The sequence below is a fragment of the Excalfactoria chinensis genome, chromosome 1, assembly GCF_039878825.1.
Source record: "Excalfactoria chinensis isolate bCotChi1 chromosome 1, bCotChi1.hap2, whole genome shotgun sequence".
Classification (NCBI taxonomy): domain Eukaryota; kingdom Metazoa; phylum Chordata; class Aves; order Galliformes; family Phasianidae; genus Excalfactoria; species Excalfactoria chinensis.
Genome location: NC_092825.1, coordinates 53,126,894 through 53,154,190, shown reverse-complemented (window position 1 = coordinate 53,154,190; position 27,297 = coordinate 53,126,894). Strand labels below are relative to the sequence as shown.

Below are 27,297 nucleotides of genomic sequence, written 5' to 3'. Positions count from 1 at the left end.
GCAGGGTCCAGGGTATGGTTGGCCCTTTGGTCTGCCAGGGTACACTGTTGCCTTTCCTTTCATCTGCATCCTATAGAGACAAAGATGGAGCAAAAAGAAAAGACTTTCCTGAGCTTAAACAGCAAGGCAGCAGCAGAACTGGGAAATGAAACCTCCTGACCCATAACCCTAGGTTTTAGTCTCCTAAATAAGAATTCTCTTTCCTCATTAAAAAAAATAAGAATGGGAGGAGAGAGGAATATTCTACAGATACATTGAACTTGGCCCTCAGATGGCTAATGATATGAAATACTTCTTTTTTCTTTCTTACCTCCATTTCCCCTGATAAAGTTACTGCGACTTCAAGGACTATCCTTTTTTACTGGTCTATTTTCACTTAGCCTGTCAGCTTGACATCATTTTCCTTCTGCAGCTGGAGACTGCTGTTCCCAGAGAGTAAGTTTCCTCCTCTCCTTCAACCTATCTGGTTGTCCTCTCATCACCCTAGATGGAGATCACTCTGATTTTTCTATCACACTGAGGGATACCGAAGTTCTACCTGCTGGTCTCAGCCTGCAGTACGTGGAAGCCTAAAAGGGCACCCTGGAGGTAAAACCTGGTTGTTCCCTATTAATTTTTAATTTCAGTAATGACTCCAGGGAAAGGAGGGAGATATAGGTCAGAGACTTAGGGGGCTGAGTTGTAACTCAGCGTCTTCTTTCTCATTTTTTTTCCCTCTCTTTGTTTTTTTTCCCCTACCAAATTCAGAAACAGAGGGTTTCCCCTCAGTATTTCTCATTTATTCCTTAACATTAGAGGCATTAGTCAGCAAACTCCTGCTATTTCTTCAGCGAGCCCCTGACACTTGCAGACTGACTAATCCCTCTCTCTCCACACTTTGGCTCCAGTTACATCTGTTTTACAGGTATGGTAGTCACTCCAAGGCACACTCCTACTGCCCCACAGCCCAACAACTTTTGATGCACACAACTGAAGAGCCAGGCAGGAGGTCACAACGGGGCCTACATTCAGGTCACTTCTTAGCTTACAGTAGTAACATCCTTTATCAGAGAGCAGTTGTTGCCTAAAGCACAGGAATGTGGAGGATATCATGAGTGAAGATCCAAGTGTCCTGGGACATCTGTTGGCAGCCCAGCATGAGTCACTTTGCCTCCAGGTGCCTTTCCTTCCCATGATGGAGATCCTCTATCCTTGCTGAGGTATATGATGCCTCAGCACATGCAAGGTCTTGGTTTGGCTGCTGAGGCACAAAGACACGGTGAGTAAAAATGCAGCTTCTTGTGACTCAAGGCCACCTCATTAGAGCATGACGGAAGGCTCCTGATATCCAGGCAGGCTTGCAAAAGGTGTCCACCCACAGACACCCTCACAGGCGACCTCATATGTAACTAAGGCTCATGTAAGCACATCCACACACCTGCCCACACTGTGGGTTTGTTGCATCCACCTTTCCAGGTGATGCCAACAGCACACAGACCATTCTCCCCCAGCTAAGTCCAACACCCAAAGAGTGCCCTCAGGGCTAAATCATGACCTCGGGCTACAACAGGCACTAAGTCCCACCCCAGCAAGAAGGACATACAACCAGAGCACAGCACATCAGTGAGAACAGGTCAGAAGCCTTGCCAACTTGATAGCACACAAGTTTGTTCTCTACATGACCCCCAACACCCACCTCACTTCCCCCGGTACCTTGGTGCCCATTCTAGGAGGGTCTTCTGCATCGCCATGTAAGGAGGTAACAAAACAAATCGCTGGCTCCAGTGCCACACTCCCTCCTGGCAGATCTGTTTCTCTCTTCTTAACTGTTTCCAAGTGCCTGACTGTTTTATAATCCCCACTGAGCAGTCCTTTAACTCCTTCCTCACTGAGCCCTTCCACACTTCCTGGTCTGCACTCTCCTAAAAGGCAGGAAAAGTCCTTTAGGAGAGCTAAGGAGCACAGAAAGCATGGGAGGGGGCCTGAATCAAAGAAGGAACAACAGAATCAAATTGGACGTACAAAAGAACCAGTACATTACTCATATCCCCAGCCTTCATTTACGCAGACAACTGAGTCTCCTATTAAGATATTTTTTTCGTTTTCCTATGGACATTTATGTACAGTAGAGGCTTACTTATTGCTAACCTTGCTTATTCATACCACGAGGTCATACGTTTCTGCTGGTAACACAGTTTTAAATGACACAGCAGCTCATTCTTTGAGGTCTGGACTGAAAGCACTTTCTTAGATCATAAGCAAATATGAGTAGATGGCTTCACACCCAGTGCCACCACCACCCCGATTCAGGCATATTGCAAAATCCTAGCAGAACTGAGTGCTGGTTTCGCCTTGCAGTTGAAAGGATCTTGGACATATCAGCAGAGGCTGCATGGAGGAGCTCAAGCAGAGGGATACAGGTCTTTGAAATAGCCCCGAAGTGAATCAGTGAGAGGCACACGTGCTGTCGGTGTGTTAAAGGCTGTGTATTGTACAGCTCTGTTGTGTGTGTGCACAGCGCTAAGTGCAGATTATGAGGAGAGGGAGATACTTGGCCTGAGACATGAACAGGCCCATGGGACATGGCTGTCCACAATAACCACAATGTCCTGCAGGTTGCTCTGCACCAAGTTATGCTGGTAACGCAGTGTGGGGCGGGATGAGTGAAGTGATTCCACAGCTTTGGATTTCACAACCCTGGTGACGTACAAAGTGATGTCACATACTGTGCTCTTCTGAGAAAATGAATGAGGAAGATGGGGAGAATAAAAAAACAAAGGCACAGCTGTTATACATCCCCTTCCAGGTGGGAACGAGACACCTGCAGCTGGTTTCTGCTCTTCTCTCAAAGCCCATAGCTGCTTTTTCCAGAGTCTTGAGGTTACCCCTGACAGCTAATGCTCAAAAGTTTGCCAGGGTATCTTTTTCCCTGACAAAATGAGCTATTCTGTCACACAAGGCTGGGCTGCAGGGCTTTTAAAAATGGTTCTGCTGATGTTCAAAGGGAGCAACTTGCTGTGCAGAGGAGTGGTAGAGTTAATAGTAGTAGGATCAGCGCAGGCTCCTACCCTGCCATCTGCCTTCAGCTCAGCCAGGCCTTCTGCTGAACAGCCAGCACGGGCTGGGGCCACAGGAGTGAGAAGCAACTCAGTGACATGAAAGACTGCCTGGGTTAGCTGATTAAGAATAAGATTCAGAGCGCAGGAATCCTGTACAGTGCTGATACTGACTCAGCCTGGGGATTTCATGGGGATATTTAAGCCCGTTTTTTCCAATGAAGTCTTTTATTTGGAGCAGGTGGGCGTTTGCATGCCTGCCTAAACCAGCCCCAGGAACCAATGATCCTAGAAACAGGGGTCATTTCTGAAATTGCTACGCTTTCTTCTTCAGTCACCCCCTGGTAGAAAGTAGCGATAAATAATATTTAACTGCCTCATTCCCCTGACACGTTCAACTCCCTCCCGTTTATAAAAGTACACGGAACAACACAGAAAAGCCCACTAGGAATGCAGAAGCATCATCCTCTCACAACTGTGGGTCACTGATCCCCCTCTGCTCATTCTGTGTATTTCTCCTTTTAAGCACTGATCATGGCCAGCTACAGGCTGCTCTTGCACCTCCGGTCTGACAGCTGCCTCAAGAGCTTTTCCACTTTTTTTCCTTCTCTTAAATAACAGAAAAGGCATTTAAAGCTTGCAGATTGCCTCAAAGTAGCAAATTGCTGACCCGTCTCCACAGCCTGGCTTGCCAGTGCAACCATGAAAAGGGGGGGACTCAATCCCTTTGGGGGACAGCTGGGGCAAAATGGCTTTGTAGACCCATAACAAAATGCTGAGATCCTCTCGGACATTGTACCACTTCATGGTGATTTGCTACAGCAGTCTAATGAACTGTTCCGTTTAGCCTCTAAATCTAGACCCAGCCATCAACCTTCTTCCTGAAGACAGCCAGGTGAAGAAGTGGAAGAGTACAGGTGTGGCTGAGACGAGAAAATTAAAGGAATGGAGAACTCCCTCCCCCACAAACAGGATGGGGAAAAAAAAGACAGGGGAGCAAAAAGCCTGGACCCAATAATGAAAAACAATAGCTCGTCATTTATTTCGTATTCCCTTGCTAATGCTGGAATAATGCTAACAGTGGAATTTTTATGGCATGCATGTCATGCCTGCAAATACCAAGTGAATTACTTCTCAGCAAGGCTATGGGCTATGGCACTGAGAAGCACATTCGTTACAAGTGATTGGATGATGAACAACAGTTCCCAAATTCCTCCTTCACAATGCTACTTGCATTAGTTGTAATTTAGTGAGAGAGAAAGAGAAAGTTTTGGCTCGAACCACTGAAATAATACTGCCTGCTGCTGCTTCCCACTGGGTCTTGTATTAACTCACACCACTGCCACTATCTCCACCTCCTCCTTCTCCTCCACAGCCTCCAGCTCCTCCTTTTTCACGCCCATCCTCAGGTGCTAAGAGAGGTGTCATGAAACCCATCAGCATAGCAAGAGAGGGTGACAGGAAGCCCCAGCCGTGGTGATCACTAGCAGAGTGCATTCTTGCTGGCTGAAAGGCAGGAGAGGACATAAAACTGTCCCTCACCTCCACAGATGGTAATGGGCTAAGAGAGATGTCCTCCTTTCTCAGGTGGGTTTGTACCCCCTCCCATATTCAGGGCAGAAGCAAACAGGCACTCCCACTTCTTTTCCCCAAGGGCCCAGGAGCACAAAGAGAGGCAGGAGCACCCTGCATTTTTCTGTGCTGGAAAGAGCCCAACTAGCCAGCATTGCCTCCCTTTCCTGCAGCAACCTCGCCACATAGCCCTACCCTATCACTTGACAGGACATTTATCCACCAGATGACCCTACACTTAGGTTCACCCCTGAAACATGACCCAGCATATGGGGTCTCACTGGCTGGGCCAGCAGAAAGCTGAGAGGTCTGATCTGAGCAGCTAACCTACTATTAAGAGACTACAAATATCATCACTGCTCTCCTGGTGTAGATAGTCACTTCAGTGCTCCCCTGTGACAGCATGTAAGTGACAAGCTTCCCCTGGTTCCTACCTCATGGAGATTCCAGATTCCCTTTATCCGCTCTGCGTCAAATGCAATTTAAAAGCCCCCTAGCCCTGGCCACATTTTGTGATGCTTTGAAGAAACAAATCCAAATTAAACTTACATGTTTCTAAAACTAAGGTACAGGCAGGGGAAGGCAAAATTCCCTTAGGATTGGAACCACATGTATTTGTGCAAATGAGAGCTAGGATTTACAGTTACCCAGGCTCCAGTATGTTCTACGCTCCTAGCTGTGGTTTAGAAATGATCTGTTTTCTTGTAAAGGCTGACTAACACCAACAATCCAGCACACTGGCCGAAGCCCTGTGAACCTGAACACGGTAGGAAGGTTGGCAGGATGGGGCTACCCCACCCCAATGGCTAACTGGCCTTCAGGAGGTTAGCCTACTGTTCTGGGGTGAAGCAACAGGGGTGATCTGCTGCCCAGCACAAGCCAAGTGCACTTGCTCAGGGACTGAACTATAGGGTGAACGTATGTAACCAGATGGATGACAGCCAGCTGGCTTGCAGGCAGAATTAACCTGTTTTTTTTCCAATTTGGGTATCCAGGGGAAAACCACAGAGGTCAGAATCACTAGCCACAATTAATCACACTTAGAGTTTAAAAGCTGGCCAAGTCCAATGCTTGTGCTGAGACAAGAAGCTCTGATGAGGTCTCCTGTGTAGCCACCTGGGCCTGTCCTCCTTGTAGGCTGTCATGGCTCACACAGGGTGAAACTCGGCCCCACAACCCGCCAGCATCCCCGTGTGACACTGAAGGTCCACATAAGCCTCCAAATCGGAGCTTACACAGGGCTTAAGCATAGCTCAGCCAACAACACGGGGCTCGGTTTCCTCCACTGCTAGCCTGCCACCTATGACCCCAAAATGGGAAAACCTTGCACCATAGATCAGCCCCAAGCAGAGCAAGAGTACCCGCTCTTCCCTGCATCCCCAGATAGCACAACGGGCACCATCAGGAGATCCTGCTGCTCCCTGCGCCTGGTTTAATGGAATCCCTTCCAATATCTGCCTTTTTAGCAAACATTTCACGGTAACCATGGAGTGTTTTCACCACATGAGCGCGCCTGCACTCCCACTCCTCCACATACCCACTGCCCCGCAGGGCGAGAGGCCGACAGCAGAGGATTCTACTCCCATGGAAAGCCGGCATGCTCTCAACACGTGGCTCACTGCATCCTCGGCCATGAAGGTCTCTGGTGGGCTGGTAACCTTCAGCCAAGCGTGACTGAACATGACAGGGCTGTGGTAAAAGGGAGGAGGCAAACGGGCAGAAGCTGGTGAGGACAGAAAGGAGAAGAGAAAAAACAAAAGGGGAGGGAAAGCCCAAGCCCTCTTGTGAGTCCTACAGCGACGCAGAGTGAGACAGGAGAACCAACCGCAGCTGTAACGCATTTGGGAAAACTTCTCATTTGTTGATGGCTGCTGCAGAAAAATAATGAAACCCAAATGAAAATCTATGACCTGCAACTTGTTCCAGTGATGCCAAACGACATAAACATGTTCCTAACTTACCCCCAGTGTGGCCACAAACATCTGCTTTATTGCACCCGCTATCAAAAGCATGAGGCATCCCCAACTGAAGTCCTGCCCTGCCTTGTCGCTCACCCACATCGCACCTTCTTCCTCCCCACCTTATTTCCTACAGGCAGGGGCTTTTGGCAGGAGACATGGTGTCTGTTTGCGACAGAGCTCCGCAAGAGAAAGAAGATGTCTCCTTTCAGGAAAGCTTTCTCTTCCTGAAACCCCTTCAGTCCCTCCTGGCTGAGAGGAAGCGCAGGGACTGTTAATGACTCAAGTACACCCCTGGAAAGCACTGACGATTTTGGAGGAGCACCAAAGAACTCCAAAGCTAATCCCAGCCCTAAAGAAACTCCAGGGTAGCACAGGTTCACTTGAAGCTAAACAAGGGCTCAGACACCTACCCGCAGGGATACTGAAACAGATACAGCTTCTTGACTGAGGTGGTCCCACCTACATCAGATACTTTATGAGTGGTATGCTCAATACATCTAAATGGATACAGAATCCCTAGGAGATACTGTGTTGCATACAAATGCCAGCTACATTGTAGGAGCACAACAAGACTGAAATAACTGAGGATGCAGCAGGACAGAACACAGAAGTGCTAGCAGAGCTGGAGAGAGACCCAGGAAGCAGTTCAGCAGGGACACCAAAAGCTGATGCTGGGAGAGGTGTGCATAAAATGCCAGGCATGCAGCTGTTCTGTGTCAAGATGGAGATGAGCTGGTGGATGTGGATTACAGATCCTTTCCAGCCATAATAGCTTGGTGACAACTTTATTTCCTCCCCCCCCCAACCCACCTCCAGCTTGGATTTCTAGTAACTTTTCTTCAGCCTGAAAGAGTCACATTGCTTCAAAAGCTTTCCCTGCCTTTTACAGGCAGAGTGGCAGTGTCCCCTCCTGAACACTCTGTGATTTACAGCCTTCCACGCTCACAAATGCTACACAGCCCCTTCTGCACAGACTGTAGACAGCACTCCTGCCAACACATACGCTGCCACAGCATTGCTTTATAGAAACACCCTGCATTCACCTTGCATATATTTCCTCCTGTACAGGCTGAGAGAGCTCACAAGCACATAGAAGGGCCTAATTTATATACTTATAATAAATCTCCCTTCTTTATTCCTTGCAGAAGGAAGGCTTCAGTAGACAAAGGGGGGGACAGCCACACCAAACACGTCTGCAGTCCTACACGTGCCTGCAAACAAGGGAAGCATCCCACATGTGCATACACACACATCTATCCTTGCATTCTCACACAAATGGTATCTACAGTCCCTTCCAACCTGTGTGTGCTTTCAGTCAGCACAGGCATTGGGAAGCTGCACTTTCATTATCCAGGTGCTCACAGCCTCAGATAAGGAATAAGAAAATGACACTGTAAGAAAAGTATTGTCACCACCAATGGGGTTTGCCTGTGTCTGTGTCTCGCATGTCCTGGTCAGGCAGTGCAGCTATTTTAAATGGGGTTTGCAACGTGTTTCTTATCCCTGCCTGCTAAATGCATGCACACTCTGATGTCGAGAACACACAGAGGGGGAGTTTGACGGGAAGGCAGGTTTCTGGTGGAGCCAGAAAAGCTGAAGGAATTTTACTCATGACTAAATGTGATCCCCACTTGCTTTGCAGGCACATGCCCTCGGGGAACTATTATGTCTTGTGTTTCTCCATGGAGCCCTGAAGCTGGCTGCAGCCAGGAATTATCCCTCTTTAAATCCAGGTTCAGAGAAAAGGCTGCAATCTCCCTTCTCTCTGCAGAGGACCTCAGTGTGGCCCCCACTGCCCCACTCCTATGAGTTCTGCCCACAGCAGACAGTTCCCTGCAGGACAATGCTACCAGCCTGCTCAGAAACAGGGCTAGCACACAGCACTGGAGCCTCTCATTATGTGAGCTGTGCATGGGAAGCACACCAAACCAGTCCTCTGTGGTCTGTGCTGGCTTCCAGTATGCTTCCATGAAGGTGACCTAACTATTAACTCCTGTTGAGCTGTTCTGTGCTCATGCATTTTATAACTTTAACCCCTGACAGCGTTACAGTGCCCGAGTGCCTCACTCAATTCATCCCACTTGCCAACATCTTCTGAGCCTGGCTTCACTGATCTGGACTGAAAACTGTTCATTCAGTGTGGCCACAAAGCCCATCAGCAGCCTGCCAGAAGCCAGAGAGCTTCTGTGTGCTTCTCTTCTGCTGACCCAGGGCATGTCTTGCCGCAAGGCACCAAATCGCCCTCGCGGAAACAACCTCATTATGTACTCACCTACCCCACTGCATGGCTAAAGCGAGCCAATATGTTACATATTACTTGTTTTTTTCCACTGACGGCTAACACTCAGTGACCTTCCAGCAGGCTGGTGGGATAGCTGAAGGAGAACAGTAGAACGATGCTGTTTATCTGGGACTCAGCAGCACTGATGGCATCAGGTTGAGGCAGTCATACCTTATCCTGCCCTGCTAAGGTCCCTAGCCTACAATTCTCCCTGCAGCAGCAGAGAGCCCAAGTGCAGGATCGGAAAACTTTGTGCCATTGTTCATGAGCTCGATAGCACCACAACAAATTTGCCATGTTAGACCAGACCCTACAATGGGTATTTTCAAGGCTAGTAATAGCTACTTTACTCCCCAGAAATGTTGTCTTGAGAGGAAGATTAAAGATTGTGTGCGCACAGAGCTATGAGCATATCTACAAGGGTTTTCTCAGCAATTTTAGCTCCAGCCTCTAGAAGTCAATCATCTAAATAGGAAAGCAAGGAAAGTGGCTAGAAATTACCTCTATTTAGAAGCAAAACAGAGACCTCCTGAAAATCCATGCCAAACTCCCTGGAATTTGTCAACAGTAAATGCTGCCTAGGAGGACAAAATAAAACCCCATGCATTCAACTAGCAGTCCTTCACCTCCAGCCTCATACTTTACACAGACAGCCATTCCACCAGCATAAGCATGGAGCAACGCAGATGTGTCCTACTGCAGTCAGCTCCTCTTGGAGAAAGCACCCAACGCAGAGCCCTAAGACCCTTCAGTGCAGCTCTTACAGAAACTCCACTGTAAAATCCCAATCCTCAGCCAATCATATGGCCCAATTTTTGGGTAGAGCTGTGTGAAGCCAGGAGTTGGACTCAATAATCCTCACGGGTCCCTTCCAATTTGGGATATTCTATGATTCTAAAGGCGAGGCTCAGCCTGCCTCTGCCACCACCAAGCTCAGGGCAGGCTGGAGCTTCTTCCAGTGGCCACACTTCTGCTGATATTCTTTTGTGTACCAATCCCTGTTCTCTCCAAGGCAGACACGGAAGATTTGACCACCTGTTGCACCCTTTCATACATACAGGTTGTGAGATCTCTGGAGCAACACTCCACTCATCCATCTTCTGGAAAATGTGCAGCACAAAGATCCCAGGCCTGGGATTCCGACTGCCAGCGGATATAAATAATTGGAAATTAAAAGAAAAGTGCAGTTGCACCAGGGAACTGTTGCGCTTCTAAGTTTTTTTTCCAGTCTAGATGACTCTCAGGGGACATGGGAGAGCTACCGCTGTGATAAACAAAATAAATCTCAGCCTACCAGGTTTACATGGAAACGATCAAAAATATGTGTCCGTATTGTTCTGACCTCTACATTTGCTTTATTTTTTTTAGCTTTCCTCTAACCTTTAAAAGGCATGTAAGATAAACAAAGAAGTAACTGGGCAGACAACATCCTCGGATGAGATGTAGGAATATAATCAAGCCTTCAGACACATGCACACAAACACCATAATTTATCTCTTCCTCCTCCTGTTTGATATTATCCTCTGTTCTAGTATCATAATCTGTTGCTATGGAAACAGCTATGATGTCACCACGAGAGGTTTATGGATGCCTCGAACAGGAAGGAAAGGTACATGGCGATGGGAGAGGAAAAAAAACCACCTACAAACAGCTGCCGAGCAGAAGACATTCCAGGAATGGCAAGCATTAAAAGGGGAAAGACGAATACATTGATGGCAGGGATGCTACCGCAGACAAAAGCAGAATATAAACGGTGTTATAAAAATAAAGAATGCTTACCAATTTTGCCTATGAGTAAAAATATTCTGGGGAAGCTATAGGAGGTTCCCGAAAAACTAAACTTTCTCTGAAATGTTCTGCATGTTAGCTGGGACTGGCTGTTTTCTGAGCCTTGCTGCTAGAGTCCAGGCCTCCATCATCCCACTCCATCGCCTGCTATAAAGTTCCCCCCAGAAGCATGAGCCTAACGCCCCACCACTGCAGCTCATAGCCAGGGAGCTGCTGGCCTCCTGCCACTCCACGTGCCTTTATGATCTTCGACTGGGAGAAAAACCATGTCTTCAAGCAAAAATAAACAGCGAGGTGCTGAATCCACTGGATCATATCCAGTAGCAAATAAACGCCCCAACTCCAAACTATAAGCAAGAAAGAGCTTTTCTTGTTCTCTTCACCCAAGAGAAAAAAAACACCATAATCTTCCAGACTCACTGCTGAACACCCTGATAAACCTGGGCTGCTAGCGGAGAAAACAGCACAGGGAGCCTTGTAGGCTCACAGCACACCCTGCCTTAGAGCCACACACATTGTGCAGGGCACAACGCTGGTGCAGCTGTCACACACAGGTGGTTCTGCTTCCATGTTTGCAGCCATTTCACTCACCTGGACTGATGCTGAGAGGGCAAGTATGGTAACAGAGGGTGCGACAGCCACATGTGCCCCTAAAGCCACTGAGTGCTGGCGCCTGCCTGCAGGAGGATGCAGCATGAAGGGTCTGCCCGGGAGGAGGAGTGAGGATGGCAGATCACATTCTTCCCACATAGCTGCCATCATCAGGGAAAGGGCAGTGGCAGTTAGGGAGGAAACCACAAGAATCTCAGATCAATTAAAAGTATGGATATTTCAACTCATCTCTTCCAGATCAGAATGGAGAGCAGCATGAGTTCTTCTGGGAATGCTACAGCATCATTTTGCCTCTGGCCTCAGCTCTAGCAGAGGAATCCCCAGTCTCTCCTTGCTGCCTAAGAGCATTAGGGTATTGGTGGTACCTCCCACCCTTGCCTGCCTTCCCTCCAATGGACGCTAGAGACAGTCCCATGGAAAAAAACTGGAAGGGACCAAAGTCACTAAGAGCAGCTGCAAAAACAGCCCAAGCAGAAGAACCTTCAGTGATTCACAGAACTTTCTGTTCCTGACAGCCTTGGCTATGACAGCCTCAAACCCTACACTTTGCAGGAATCATCTCTCCTGTTAGTCACTTGCCATCACCGTTCTCCCCCACCTGTCTCTCTCATCCTCCTTTGTCTTGTCCCTTGACCTACTTCTCCTTCTTCCCCTCCCTTCAGCCCATCCTCCTCTTCCCCAGATGAAACCTGGTAAAAACCGCTTAGGAAATTCCATACATTGTGTTTTCCTTTGTCCACACAATCCACGCTGCCTGCATTATCCACTCTCCTCTACCTGTATCTACATAAAATGTAAATTCTTTAGGGCAGGAACTGTCTATCACATTACGTCAACATCATACCTGGCACAATAAGGTCCTGCTTTTCTCCTGCACTGGTGCTACAACAGCAAAAATAAATGTTTAAAAGCACCATAGGATGGTAAGACAAGAGGAGTGAAAGAAACACCAAGGGCTTTGTGTTGGTTTTAGTGTGTTTTTCTTTTTTTTGTCTGTTTGTTTTTAATTGCTTCTATATTTGGGGAGCAGGATTTTTGTTTTGTTTTGAATGAAACAACGTCTCTTCTTCTCAGCCTTCCATTTGGGACTGCAAAGTGGAAAACAAAGCTGATCTTGGGGAAGAAACAGATTGTGCTTTTTTTTATTTTAAATTGGAAGGTGACACCGAGCAGGAAGGGACTGCAAAGTCAGTGCAATCAGATTAGAACTCAAAACAGTCCTGACAGATGAAGAAGGACAGGACGGAATTCTAACAGGACAGCTAGCTCCACACACGCAGCATAGGAAACAGCTCACCAGGTATCAGTCCTCTAGACAGGAGCCAAATCCATGGCACATCTCAAGCTAAACACAGATGAATGATGCTGCGGTGCATGAGACAAAGCAAACAGGAGCACCGTCAGTAAGGCACAAGAGGCAATACTGCTTACTCCATGTAACCATGGGGAAAGCACTAGGATCCAGCAGAGCTGTTCAGAAGAGGTGTGGGCCGACTGCAAGGAACGCAGGGAGCCAGAATGGCCAGAGCTCCACCAAACAAGGTACAGGAGAGATAGCTGAAGGACAGGTCTGAAAACGAATTAGCCTAAGGAACACAAAACTGAGGAGGGACACAACAAAGAAATAGGAATAGACTTTTTCCGCAGCCATTGTTGATAGAGCAAGGAATCATAGCAAGGAAAACACAGCTGAGTTACAGAGAAGAACAAAACGTTATGCTGACAATCACAGCGAGGGGCAGTGATTGCCCAGTCAGGCTGCAGACCCTCCGTACATGGGGATGAGCATGTTAGCAACAAGCTGGCAAGCATATCTGGCACAGTAGTATATCCTGCTTTGAAGGAGAAGGAACAACTTATTTTAAGTCTTTGCTGCATCCACTTACTACGATTTCGGTGAGAGCTAAGTTTCTCAGGCACTTCAGCATAGCTCACAGAGTAAGATAAACCTGACAGCCTAAAGAACTGAAGGAGACATCAGACTGCAGGCTACCTCAGTGTAACACTCTTGTTCCAGGCCTTGCCAGTGCCTTCAAGGTTTAAGGTTATAATGTATAGGGAACACAGATGCCCTTCTGAGTTCCCCAAGTTTCTCTGGCAAATCTCATTGCCTTGTGGGGTGACCTTTCCCTCCTGCCACAGTAACAACTGCAAGTGATTGTCCTCATTTTATCCTACCAGAGACAAATGTCAGTGCAGGCACTGGAAGGCAAGTAGAACCAGAAACAAGGCATGAATAACAAGTGAGCTCCTGCAGCAAGTCCAACCAAACATCCCACCAGGAGAAAAAAAAAGGAGCAACCTATACTTCCCTCACCTAGCATAGCTCCCAGCTTGCTGCAGAACACAACTTAGACAGCGTAAAACACACGAAGCTCCATTGGCCACACTGCCTATCTGTGCTGCTCCTTTATGAGCCCAGGGCAGCCAGGGGCTGGCATCTGAAGGCACTTGTCTGCTGCTGGCCATTTTGAATCCCTACTGTGAATAAGTAAAAGATACCATTCTTTGACATGCTGTTGGTGGTTTGACTGGACAGCTACTCTTTACATAGTATTTTGAACATATACACACAGTATTACATTAAATAAATACATTCTAGTGGCATGGCTTTTTAATTCTTCTAGATTCTCGTAAGTACTCTGATGTGGCACCGGCCTGAGAAGACTGGGCCTGCTCTTCCGCTCACTTACAAGATGGCAAGTCTTACAAGAGCAATTTCTGCTGCAGAAGTGACCCTACTCAAAAAGCTATCCAAATGCAACAGTACCCCAAAATATCTGTCCTCATGCTTTCCAGAGGAAGGATATCAGCTCCTGATGTGGCCAGATGAAGGACACAGGTGCACACTGTGCCACTGTGCTGTAAGCAGGTGGAAGCAGCAACATGCCTCAACTCCCCCCGCATTGTAAACTGCAAAATATCCTCTCTGAGATGAAATTATCCCCCAGGCTTGTTTCCAAAACAAAAACTGAACTCTGTACTGCTAGTACCGTAAGTTTCAAAGGAGAAGGCCTCATGTTAAACACCCAAGTCCACATTAGGGCATGTAAACAGGCAAAGAGAAAACTTTTTTTCCCAAACAGTGTTTAATTCTTGTTTTCCACTAGTTAACCTCCCACAAGTCATAAGAAAAACAGCATATAAACAATATTTCACATTCAGAGGGCAGAGATTTCCTAGTAAGGGTGAGGAAACAGCCTCATTTTTATAAATGGACTGATTAAGCTATAGAGGCCATGAGTCAGAAAAGTACTTAAGCATGTGGTCGGTTTTAAAGACATAAACAATTCTAATGAAGTCAGCAGCACCACCTGTGAGCTTAAGTTAAGGCACAGACCTTAAAATATCTTCCTAAATTGGGAACAGAGAGGAAAAGGGTGGAACTTGCAAAAAATACCCAGCCTCACCTCCCATCCGTCTTGTCCTCTTTGGACACAGTGATGGGGACACTGCAATAGCTGCCAGCCCACCTCCATCTTTGCAAAGTCCCTTTCTCAGCTGTCTCACCCAGAGGTTTGCACTACACCAATGGCACGGCCCCATACCAGTGTCCAGTGTCCCAGCCCAGCTCCAGCAGGATGAGCTGTTGACTTCACTGTGTGGCACGACCGCACTTAATACCATCACCAAGACACTTTGCATGGTGACCACCACTGGGACACAGCCTGACCTCTGCTCCCAGGTCACTGATTCCTCTACAATTTGGCTTTCCAGAACTTCCCTCCTGAAGGAGCATCCATCTACTTTTACAAGCCATTGCTGGGATGTGACCAAAACTTAAGCTCATTCCATCAGCCAACTAAATGCTTTGCCTGCCTGCGAGCAAATGGCCTCAAACCTGGGACAGGAACCAAGGAGTGCTCCAGAGTCCACACACTCAGGGTGCATGGCCAGCTTCTATCCAGGCTGTTCATCACCTGCCAGCAGGAGCCTGTGCTGCTCTGGGTCTGAGGGCCGCAGCCATCAGCTCCCTTGGCTCCAGAGCCCTGCTCATCAGCGTGCCCCTTGTCACAGCCATTTCCGCTTCCGAAAATAAAACAGCATTTTTCACCGTTATATCTAAAAAACATTTAATCACTAGACGCCGCAACATGATAAGATTAATTATAACTGGAGGGGGCTTCCTGTTATCCTGAGCTAATAAAAACTTATGCTTTTGGTCCCAGCGCTGATTTAGCTCAAGTTATGGTTATTGCTCCATAAACAGGAAGCGCCTCCAAGTTATCATCCCAGCACACAACCTCTGGGGTAAGGACCTCTCCTTGGTGTCACTGGTGCCGCCCAGCTGACGAGGAAGCTCTGTGCATTTTCACAAGATGTGATGACCCATGAGCGGGGTTTGACTGTTCTGGAGCCTTGATGCAAAGCAGGATCTGAGCCCTGACATGCTGAGGTCAGGGCTGCAGGCCTCCAAAACCCAGCAAGGAGCTGTGCACAGGCAGCTTCCTTCTGCACGCAGCTCCCGCAGTGGCACCAGTGGCGAGGTGCAATTTACAAATATTACAGATATTAATTCCATAAGCCGCCCACATATAAAACTACCAACGCTGCTGCTAAAAATACACTGCAAGTTGCAACGAAGTTGTCAGGAATGAGAAGCAAAGCAAAAAGGAACTAAACCCAAACAGAGGTAGTCACTGTTTTGCAAATAAAGGTTAAGGCACACAAACACCACTCAAAGACCTGGTTCTGAAGGGTGTCAGAAGACCGGGGCAAAGTGGCTGCAAGAGTAGCTCGAGGTTCACCTGCCTGGGCCAGCTGCTTCCCCTCAAAGCCACACTCCGAGCACCCAGCCCCAGTGTGCTGACCCAGCCCCTGAGCAGGGGTTGTGTGGCATCACACCCACCAAGGCCTGTGCTCCAGCCCTGTGCATGTCCCCATACGGCTCACAAACCCAAATCCAGGTCACACACTGCGCAGCGGTGTTCCTTCTGTTGTATTTTACTGGGGAGGTTTTTATGTCTTTCATTTTAGTGCTCAGCTCTGCAACGCTTGGAAAAGATGGAATGAGAAAAGCAGGCAGGAGAGAACACAAAAACCTCTGAATTCCTTGAGAAGAATGGCTAAAGCACGGTGAGGGAGGAGGATTTCAGAACAGATATTTATTTATTCATCATGCCTCGCCTGTTAATATCAGGTGGGGCTCCATTCTCCTTCCCAAGCTGGCACTTAAGACGGCAGCTCAGTGCACACACACCACGCTCATCCAAACACCATAAGCTGCCGGAGATCTGTGTGTGCTCTGTTCCACTCCCCCAAAGTTCCAATGAAATGGTTTCACAAGGCCTCCCAGGTGTCACCTTTCCTCCAGGGGCACGTTTTTTCAGAGAAGAGTCCACGCTCTGCAGCCTGCAAGTCACAGACCTGCACGCCCCTGCCCTCCTGGCACCCCAAGAGCTCCCTGCAGCCCCGGCACGATGGCAGCAGAGCCATCCGCCGCAGCGCTGACCCTCACGCTCAGCTCGGCAGCATAAGAGTGGCCAATGCTCCAGCGCAGGGATGCAGGCAGATGGCAGGAGGATGGCGGCCCTCGGCTCCTTCCAAGGAGGAAATTACATCCCCTGCGATAAGTAAGTTTTTATCTATGCGCTGTGATATTTCAGGGAATTGTAAGGACCTCTCACGGCAAGCAGGAGAGGAGTCACAGCCATTAACCCCTCCTCCGCCTCCCTCTCAGCTCTCCAGAAACAATTTAACCCCCAAACACACTGCAACACCAAACACATAAAGCAATCCCCACCAACCCCCGCGCTATTTCCCGGCTTTTGTAGCCGGGGATATCCACCTACTTCAGGCCTCCAGACGTGCCACGGACCCTCTAGGATTTTCTGCAGCAGTTCCAAGGGATTCGTTTTCACAGGTTGCCGTTCAGGGCATTATTCCTTTTTTTTTTTCCCCATCTATTTTCCTTTTCCAGCCAGGCCACAGCCGAAGTTGGGATGCTCGGAGGCACCGCTAAACTTCCCGCTGCGGTGCGGCACGGCTAACCGCTCCCGGGAGCCGCGGGGGGACGCGGCCTCTGCTCCCCTCTCGTCCCCGGCCCGGGGGCCGGGAGGCCACGGGGACGGACAGGGCGCCGTGAGGCCGCAGCCCCGGCCGCAGGCTCCGCTCATGCCCCTGCCCCGGGAGAGCGGAGCCGCCGCCCCCCGGCTGGACGCAGCCCGGCGCGGAGCGAAGTTCACGCAAATCGCCGCATAATCCCACCGGAGCGGAGGGCGGGGGGAGGGAGGGGGAGGCCGGGGACGGGAATAGCAGCGCGCAGGGCGACGCAGGACGGCTGCCCAGGGGCCGCGCCGGGGGCACAGGCCCGGCCCGGCAGGTACGCGCCGGGGCGGGGACGGGCGGCGGAGGGGCGGCCGCGTCGTCCCCCGCCCTCCCGCCCGCCGCGGGTCCCCCGGGCACCCGCCGCCGCTGGAGGCGGCCCGGGCGCAGGAGGGCTGACGGGGCCCGAGGCCGCCGGGCGGCGCGGCCGGCAGAGGGCGCCGCCGGCGGGCGGGCCCCGACCGGCACCCCGGGACGCCACCAACACCGGCCCCGGCCCGCCGCCGCCGCGCAGGGCCCCGCCGCGCCCCCCGGCGGCGCCGAGCTCCGGCAGCCGGGTCGCCGGCGGCGGGGAGGGCGGGCGGCGGAGACGGAGGGGAGGGCCGGCGCTCTCGCCGCGCTGCCTAAATCGCTCCCCTTTGTCTCCCGCGGGGTCCCGGCCCCGTGCGGGGCTGCCCGGCAGTACGGCGGCGAGCCGGTAACTTTACACGGCCCGCCGGACGCCGTAGCCCCGAGTCGATTTTCTCCTCAGATAAGTTTGCCCGACCCCGGCGCTCAGCCGAAGTGCTGCCCCAGCGTCCCCAGCCCGGCACCGGCCGGCCTCGAGAACCCCCTCGGCACGGTGCCCTCTGCTTTATGTAACGCTGCCCGGCGCCGGGCAGGGAAAACGCACGGCGAGGGGATTTAAATCAGTCCTACGCGCACACACACACACACATATACATTTCGAACAGTCGCCCCACAATAGGCACCACCGCACCCGCAGGAACTAAGTTGGGGCACTCCGGTCCCCCCGCTGACAGCGGCCGCCCGCAGCCCCGTGCCCTGCCCAGGGCACCCCGCGCCCCGAAGAGGGGACAACTCTCGGAGCGAACGAGGGAGGAAGGGAGCGAAGCGGAGCGGCCGGTGCTGGGAGCCGGAGCCGCGCCGAGGCACCACGGCACACGGCAGGCGCAGGGCGAGCTCCGGCCGCCTCATTGTTCTGCGCGGCACCGGCACAGACTTCACCCACCGCCCCCCACCGGGGGCCGGGCGCCCGGGACCGCCGGGATCGGGGTGGGGGGGGGGGGCGCGCCTCGCTCCGCTCCCCACCGGGTGCAGCCTGCCCGCAGCCTGCCGGGCGCTGCGGGGACCCCGATCCCGCCGGGCGAGGAGGACTTACCTTCGTACATGGGGGCCATCGGTGCAAGGACGCCTGTTATTCATGGCAACGCCGCCACGAACGACGCGAGATCGCAGCCCCCCAAACTCAACACACATCTGCCATCTTGAGCGGGTGTCTCTCGGCGGAGGCGAAGCTGCCGCCTGCCTTCTGCATCGCTGCCCGCCTCAGCGCGGGGGGAGCCGGGCACATCCAGCCCCGCTCGCTGCCGGCCCTCCGACGCGGCCGGGGCGGGCGAGCGGGCGGGGGGCGGCGGCGCCGGGCCGGGCCGGGCCAGGCCGGGGCGAGGCGCGGGGCCGGGCAGGGGCGGCGGGCGGCGGGGCCCCCCCGGCTCGGGACGGCGGCGCTGGGGAGGGAGGGAAGGAGGGAAGGAGAGAGGGAGGGAGGGAAGCAGGAGGGAGGGAGGGTGAGAGGGAGGGAGGGAAGGAGGGGGGCTGGCGCCGTGCCCCCGCTCTCAGCGCGGCATGGCTGCGTCTGCCGGGGCGCCTGCAAAAGTTGCACTGGGGGCGAGAGGAAGGGAGAGAGAGACGGAGGGAGAGAGAGGGAAAGGGAGACGGAGAGGAGGGAAGGAAAGGGAAAAAAAAAAAAAAAAAAGGAAAAAAAAAAAAAGGAAGGGAAGGGAGTTTGCAAATAATCAAGCGCCGATGGCACTGATCGCTGCTTCCCAGAAGGAGAGGCAGCGAGCGAGAGAAACCCTCTGCTGAGATTATGTGGGATCTTGTTTAACAACACATTTCAATCAGGAGAAAAAAGGAACAGTCAACAGAAGTTGGTGAAACACTTCTGTCTTCCCCCCTCCTCTTTATAGAAAAGAGAGGAGGGAAAGGAGAGAGAGAAAAAAAAAAAAAAGCACCTAAAAGAGGCGGCTGATTGAAGCTGTGCAATTCACTGGCTGTGGGGATCATATAATTTGAGCTCATGTTTTACAATAGCGCGGAAAATTCCTACCTCTCTCCCCCTCTCCCCAAATAAATCTTCTGTTCCCTGGAGGCACTTTGCAATCTGCTTCACTGAGAAAAGTTCCAATTTGGGGCTTGGTGTTGTTTTTTTTTTTCTCCTTTAGTTTGCTGGCAGTGTAAATATTTAGCGGATGCATTTAAAATAAACATACGTTGTTGCTTCTAGGATTTGGGTTCTGATTTTGTGGAGGGTTTTTTTTTGTTTTGTTTTGGTTTTTTTTTTTTTTTGCTTTGTTTTGTTTTGTTTTAGAAAACCAACACGACAGAACCACATCAAAGAAGTGTTTACTTACTGAGACTGACAGCTGCTGCCGCCCCTCCGCCCCCCATTTTTCCTCCTCTATCAGCTCTTGCTATAGGAGCACCAACCCAACCCGATGAGCATCTCTTTTTGCCGCTTCATATGAGAAAGCCGTAGGTAAAGGCCACGCTATCCAGAACCCTTTTTCCTGAAGGCGGCTTTGCAGAGGGACGTGAGCCGCCAGGGAACGTGCCACAAGCGGGGACACAAGGCACAGCAGCAGAGCCTCTGACAAAGGTGGGGACAAAACCTTGGGCTGTGATCCCACACTGAGTCCCACACGGAGCTCCTCGCAGCCCGGGACCAAAGCGGAGGGGAATGGCCTGGCTTCGTGCCCGCTGTCACGGCTGCTTCTCAATGTGCTGCCACTCGCTGCTGCTGGGGCCAGCCCAGATCTCTCCTACTGCAGGATAGGCAGTGCTGGATGTGCTGCTCTTTGCTTGTCACAAGGAGGAGGAGCACAGTAACTTTTATTGAGGGATTTAATGAGATTCAAGGGGGGTACCCAGAGCAACAGATTGAAGTGAGCCAGGCAGAAATCTGTGCCAATTGGCCCATAGAGCTGGATGGCTGGATGACATGACCCCTGGACTCTCGTGGGCTCTATGCAAGGTGTCATCTGCTTGCTGCATGGTTTTCCCTCTTCCTGGAATAACACGGGGGCTGCCTCACTGCCCACAATGTGTTTGTGATGGGAAAATGAAGATGTGCCAGAAGCACTGGGGTGCAGTAGGAGGGCAAGTGGAGGTGCTGGGCCAGCACTGGAGGGCTGCGTACAGCAGAGGGAGCAAAGCCTGCTGTGGGCCCAGTGTGCTTCATTTGGAGGGTGATCTCCAAACCCAACACCTCCAAGTCTAGGAAAGAAATAGAGCTGTTTGCACTTGGACCACCGGGAAGTTCAGAGCTGGAGGGTGAGCAGCAGAAGCAGTATTGAAACTGTTTCATGCTTCTCTTTTCCTGAGCCATGCAGACCCTCAGACTTCAGCTCTAGGCACTAGGTCAGTAACTTCCCATTTCCCTGAACCACGTTTCTGGTCATTATAATTCTGCACTTCTCTCATCTGCTGTGATTGAGGATATTTTCTGCTTTTCAAGGCCGCTGATGCTTACAGTCCCAGCCTGCCTCCTTGCCCTTGATCAGAGCAGCAACCGTGGAGCCCTATTTCAGAGCCACGGAGAAGATGTGGAAAAGTATCAGAAAGCAGCAGGGGACAAAAACATAATGGAGGAGCAGGAGATTGAAGGAACTGCCCTCCTTCCTCATCACTGTGTTTTGCTGTGACATGGCTTCAGGCCACACATCAGCCTCGTTTTTCTCACCTGCGAAGCAGAAGCAGTGGTCCCTGCCACACGAAGATGTGCTGATGTTTTCTGTAGTCTGCCCTCTCTGTTTTACTCTAAGCTACCCTGTAGCCATTCTGGGACACTCTTTGTGTTGCATGGGCATGGACAAAGTACCTCCTCTCCTTGTGCTGGCTGGTAAAGCATGGAGGAGGATACTGGAACAGCCAGACCTGTGTGTGATGTACCCAAACAGCTGCTCAAGCTCTACAGCGTGGGCCATTCTACCTCTGCTAGGGCAAGGTGCTAAAATGGCGTGAACTGTACAGCTGGCTCAGGACAGAAATTCCCATCTTCAGATTCAGTAATGCCATCAGATTTACAGATGCTTATCTGTTGATAGCAATAGGAAAGCCAACAGAGATGTTTTCACCACCCTTGACCATTCTGTACATATGTTTAAACGCCAAGTGAGAGCCTCCTTCAGGGGGCATTTGGGGCATGCGGTTTCAAACAGGGGGTACAATACCATGCTGCACTTTGCCATGGCTGTGCACAGACAACAATGCACACAGGAGGTATTCTGGCTCTACCACCTTCTTTTAATTCTCCCCAAACTGAGCAGCCACATGAGGACATTTTCCTCAGTCGTTTAGACCTCACCTGGGTCAGATTGCTCAGAGGCTGGATGCTCCTGGCTGTCCTTCTGGTGCAGGAGGGATCATCACCCATACCACGAGTGCCTGCAACCAACAGAACATGGCATCAGAACTTCCAGTCTGCTGAGTCTTTCCCACCCCAACAGAGTATTTCTTTTCTTTGACCACTTCCCCTGGGAGAGGACAGGAGCCACTGCTGGAGGAGTACAGTTCACTGTGTCATCATTCAGTTTTTCACTTCTCCATTTAAATACATAAGCCTACCATAAACACTTGTGGCTAATGGACAAGTACACAGCGTGTTCATAAACTATCAGAGAATGCCATACACCACCCATGCAGCTCCGCCAGCTATGTGCTCTGTGAGTCATGGGCAGCAGCTCCACCGAGCAAGCAGGGGACATTAGGGTGGCCTTTGCACAGGTCACCCTTTCCCATTTCCGCCCCACACAGGCAAACCTTGGTGACCTTGGGCAAGTTGCCCTTTCCTGCAGAAAGGCATATAGTGTTTGACTAGCATGTCCTGGGGGCTGCTGGTAGTGAGCAGAGCTTCTACATGCAGCTGCAGTAAAGCCTTGGGAGTTGCTTCTTTTTCCTGGAAATGGTGAGAAGTCGGGATTCTTCTCCCAGTGTTTTATTTTGCTCTGTCTTTGAAGTTCATATCAATTTTGGAAGGCAGGTGAGCTTTAAAGTGGCTGATGGGCATTGTGCTGCGAGATGCACCCTTCCCTGTCTCACAGACACAAGGTGCCCTTTGTTCTCTCAGAAGCAGAAACGCTGCAGTGGGATCCCCTCCTCTCCATCACTGCCCCTGTGATTTATTCCACTTCCTCTTAAAGAAAAGTGAAGAAGGCTGAGAGGGTCTGTGGCATCCAGCTTTCTCAGCATATTGTCATAGTCAAGGCACAGAATCACCAAATCACAGAATTCTAGGGGTTGGAATGCACCTATAGAGATCACTGAGTACAACCCCCTGCTAAAGCACATTCTTTACAGCAGGTAGCAGAGAAAGCATCCAGGCAGGTCTTGAATATATCTAGAGAAGGAGACTCCACAACCTCTCTGGGCAGTCTGTTCAAATCCATTCACTGCATTTTCTTCTTTGGAAAGATTCAGCATTAAAAATATTCCAACACAAGGCTGTAATGTACATTTAAAAAGAAAAAGTACAAGAGAAAGGCTCTAAGCACAGAGGGTGTGCAAGTCCCTGTCAGTAAGAACCTTTAATATCTTTTTTGCCTTCATGGAGGAGCTGGAAGGCATCATTTTGTTAAAGAGAATCAGGCTCCAAATCTTTCACATTAAGCAAAGCAAAATATTTTTGTAAACATCAGGGAAAGGTTTCCCAGTGAAATAGGCACAGATGTTTTCTTTTTAAATGTAAATCAGTGCGGGAATGGACAGTTTAATTAAAAGGAAAATTATTAGGTAAGTGCTGAGGGAATCTACTTTATTTGCAGGGTACACTCACATATTTTTACCGGTGAGTCAATGGCAGTTTTTAATTTCTCTCCAGCTAAAACAATCGGCCCAGAGACTGGCCACTGTAATATGGAGTTCTGAGGGAAGGTTTTTTCATGGACAGCAGGAATGTCTGCTCCATGTGTGAGCTGTGGGTTCTCATGCAACCAGCTACGGTGGGTCCATTCCCAACCTTACTTCTCTGCTTATCTTAAGGTAATGCTTTGCAGAGGCTACATCCATCAAGGTATCACCTGGAGAAGGCTCAAGGGAGAACATCGTTGTGGCCTTCCAGTACATGAAGGGAGTTTATAAGCAGGAAGGAGAGCAGTTTTTTTGTATGGTCTAAAGGGGCAGGACAAGAACAGCTTTAAACTAAAAGGGAGAGATTTAGGTTAGATAAAAGGTGGAAATTCTTTGCTCAGAGTGGTGAGGCACTGGCACAGCTATCCAGAGAAGCTGTGGTGCCCCATCCCTGGAGGCACTCAGGGCCAGGTTGGATGGGGCTCTGGGTAGTCTGAGCTGGCAGATGCAGGCCTGCCCATGGCAGAAGGTTGGGACTGGGTGGGCTTTAAAGTCCTTTCCAACCTAAGCCATTCTATGATTCTACGAAAACCCTATCTCTCATGACTGGGATCTGGGGGCACTGCTGGTGCCACACAAAGCCACTCATGCTTCCTTCTGGATGGGGTGCTGGGCCTTGGGGCTGAATTGCTGTGTACCCTCTTGCTGCTTGGCCGCTTGGCTCAGATCTTTTCCAAGCCACCAGGCCTCTGTGTGCAGCAAGGCCTGGCCCCTGGGCTGAGCCTTGAGAGGAGCTGCTGCCCTCCAGCCACTGCAGCTCCCAGGCCTCCAGACTAAGTTTTGACTAGGTTCTGACTAGGCCGAGAGCAGAGGGCACAGCGCTCTGGGATTACGGCAGCTTGTTTCTGAGAAAATGCCCTTATCTTTGAGCACACATGGAAAATATGCTGTGCGCTTAAAGTGGGCTGGGGATGATGGCCCTGTTGTGGCTGAAGTCTGGTGAAACTTCAGCAAGTTCAGCATTGCACCCTGACGCTGGCAGTGTGCTAAAGAGCAAAATGGATCAAAGAATCACAAAAACATTAAGTTTGGAAAAGACTTCTAAGATCATCACGTCCAACCATCAACCCCCCCACCACTATGCCTCTCAGCAAGCAGCCCAGCCACTGCCCTGGGGCAGGCAGGGATCTGGGTCACCTCAGTGCTGTAGCCACATCTGAGCAGTGCACTGCTGAACCTTCCTCCTCCGCAGGAGTATCACTGAAATAAATGTCCTAAAAACAATGTGGCCTCTGCATTCGAGGGGTTAAATGCAATTTCCCATCTTCTAGCTTTTGCATTTGGCTCAGGTATTGTTGGCAGAGTCTTGGATCCTTTTCTTCCCATTATTAAAAAAAGAAAAAAGAAAAAAAAAAAAAAAAGAAACTTTAAAATAATAAAAAAGTGCTTATCAGATAATGAAATTCTAGCTGTGGTCAAGTCTTTCAAACAGCCAGGGCCATGATTTAATTGGAAGTAATTATAGCCTTTTCTGAAGTTTAATTTTTAGGGTATTTTTTCCCCTGACATTTGCAGTGTGGAAATTAAAAATAAAGCAATGTCAGAATCACGAGATTTCAATCTGTCTTCAGACAATAATGTGGGCTGGTGTCAGGGGTTTGTCCTTGGCAAGAAGGAGGAAAAATTCACTAAAGAAAATTCTCCTGGTGAAAATAGTCGTCTGTTTTCTGTGCTCCGAAATTCCTGAGAGATTGCTGTCTCCCAGAGCTCTCTAGAAATCCTCCTACCTCAGCTGCAGAGGGAAAGGGCACATCAGTACCTAACTCCTGAGAGCACTGCATTTGCGATGCAGACTTGGTTAATTATTCCACGGTTAAGGCTGTGTTAAGAGACAGGCTTAGTGCAAGAAAAAAAAATCCCCATCCTACACAGCAAAAATGAATGTAGTCCTTATATCCTTGCTCAAAAAAGCCCTGTGTGTGGCAAAGTTATTTCCACATATTTCCCCTCTCCTAATATTGCCCCATTTAGAAAATATAGTTTTTGAAGTGATGATCTTCTACATTTTGCTCTGATTACGCTTAATAACTCCTTGGCTTTTTTTTTTGTTGTTGTTTGTTTGTTTGTTTTTTAATGAAACCACCTGCTTGTCCCATAAACCCTACCTCACACACTCCCTGCTAGTGCCTCCCAAGTGGGTGGGATAGTCCCCACCAGCTCAGCCTTTCTGATGGCTGGTGGCATCAGCAGGGCCCCAAGCACAGCTCCATGAAATACACCCCTAAATACAGCATCACGGAAGGGCAATTCAGCCAGGCTTCAAATAATCTCTGTAAAGGTGTGCATTCATGAAGAATCTTACTGCACTCCAAGCCCTGTGCTTCTGCATCTGAAATTTTAGACTTAATGCCTATTTTAAATCCATTCATGAGCACCGGTCAAAGGGAAAGGAAGAAATGATTTCAGATTAAAAGGGCAACATAGAAAAAAGAAAAATCTCACTCGGAGTAGGTTGTGATTACAACATTGTACAAAGTGCTGCAGAGGACTGGTGTGAGGGATGCTCTGTTCTGCATGGCCAGAGATGATCTTCCACATTTCAGGGACAAGTCTATATGTTTTCAATTGCTTCCAAGCCTCTGAAGATGTTCAGGAAGGCAACTGCTTTTTCCATGTTAAACCTTTTTATCCCCCTTCCCCAAATGAGCAAAGTAAGACTCTCAGTGTTTCTAAGACAAGCATACATATTTAATTTCTTGAGTTCCATGCTGTCAACAGAAAACAACTTGAAAGAATAGGGAACGATTCTGAGAAGTAGAGATGGAAATGTTCTTTGCTTAGCTTCAGTTCTCAGAACTCTACAGCAGCACTTTCCCTGCTTTAATACTGTGCCCTTGCTTAGCTTGGGAACACAAGTTCTGAGCCTACATCTTGATCACTGCTCTGCTTCGTGTGTTTGGGTGGGCCGAGGGCTCATGAATGCAGGGCCTACCATGACATGGCCCAGAGCTTGGCTGGGAGCCTCTTGGCTAGGAATGGGATACTCTTGTCATATCATAGAATCACAGAACGGCTTAGGTTGGAAGGGGCCTTAAAGCCAACTCAGTTTCAATACCAGTGAGATCAGATTACCACCCAACCTGGCCTTGAACGCCTCCAGGGATGGGACTTACATTTATTTGAATATTTGATGTTGACCATCTGCATTTCTTGCCCACATGGCAAAAGCCAAACCAGCCATGAAGTCCATCACTGGTATCAATGATGTACCCACACAACTGTCTTGGTCTTGCACAGCTCAGTTAGCCACAGCCTGTGACTATGGCTTCAAAATTTGTGGAGGAGATCTCATCCTCAGACTCTGCTGCCCACCCACTCCCATGCTGAGAGAATGAAATAAATATCTGCTGCTTCTCATAATAACACCCAGCCACACTCATCCTTGCCACTGCATAGCAGTTCATCTAATTGAAATAAGAATATAAGTAAACTGTTTGTTGAGGCAGTTTATTAGGAAAAGCATTGCTGTGTCAGGAGCTCCCTCACTGTGAGGAATGCTGTGATGTCTCTCTTAATATTTAATGCCATTTTAATATTTCCCAGTTAGGGGCTCAGACTACAGACTAAAGGCCAAGCCTGACAAAGGGGAGGGAGGGCCATCTCACAAACTGAGGTGAGGAAAGCTTTCTTGATGATGTGCTTGGCAGCTGGGTGAACAGCAGTTCTACTGCTTCCTAAGAGACTGTGCCCCCCCATGGCCTTCCATCTGCCGCTTTGCCTGAGATCTAGGATATGGCCTGTCCTTAACCAGAATGGCACTGCAAAGCTTTGGGGCCCCATCCGGTGGCTGGGGAGCTGAGGTGCCCAGGCTTCCTTTGTCATGTCTTTACCACTGCTACCAACTACTGAATTTCCCTGCTAGAGCCTCAGTGCCTGT

At 49.9% G+C, this 27,297-nt stretch overlaps 1 protein-coding gene across 5 annotated transcripts in view; it reads right to left on the bottom strand.

The window, feature by feature from the left end:
- HIPK2 (homeodomain interacting protein kinase 2) overlaps window positions 1-18,898 on the bottom strand; it is a 123,192-nt gene extending 104,294 nt beyond the window's left edge. For 4 of the 5 annotated variants that reach the window (XM_072326735.1, XM_072326739.1, XM_072326736.1 and 1 more), the window contains exon 1: window positions 18,676-18,898. In XM_072326735.1, the coding sequence (XP_072182836.1) occupies window positions 18,676-18,694 (19 nt within the window). In that variant the 5' untranslated portion in view covers window positions 18,695-18,898. Of the gene's footprint in view, window positions 1-17,041; window positions 17,168-18,675 lie in introns of those variants that run through there. The other variant, XM_072326738.1, reaches the window with a different exon arrangement.
- Window positions 18,899-27,297: the final 8,399 nt, after the last annotated feature.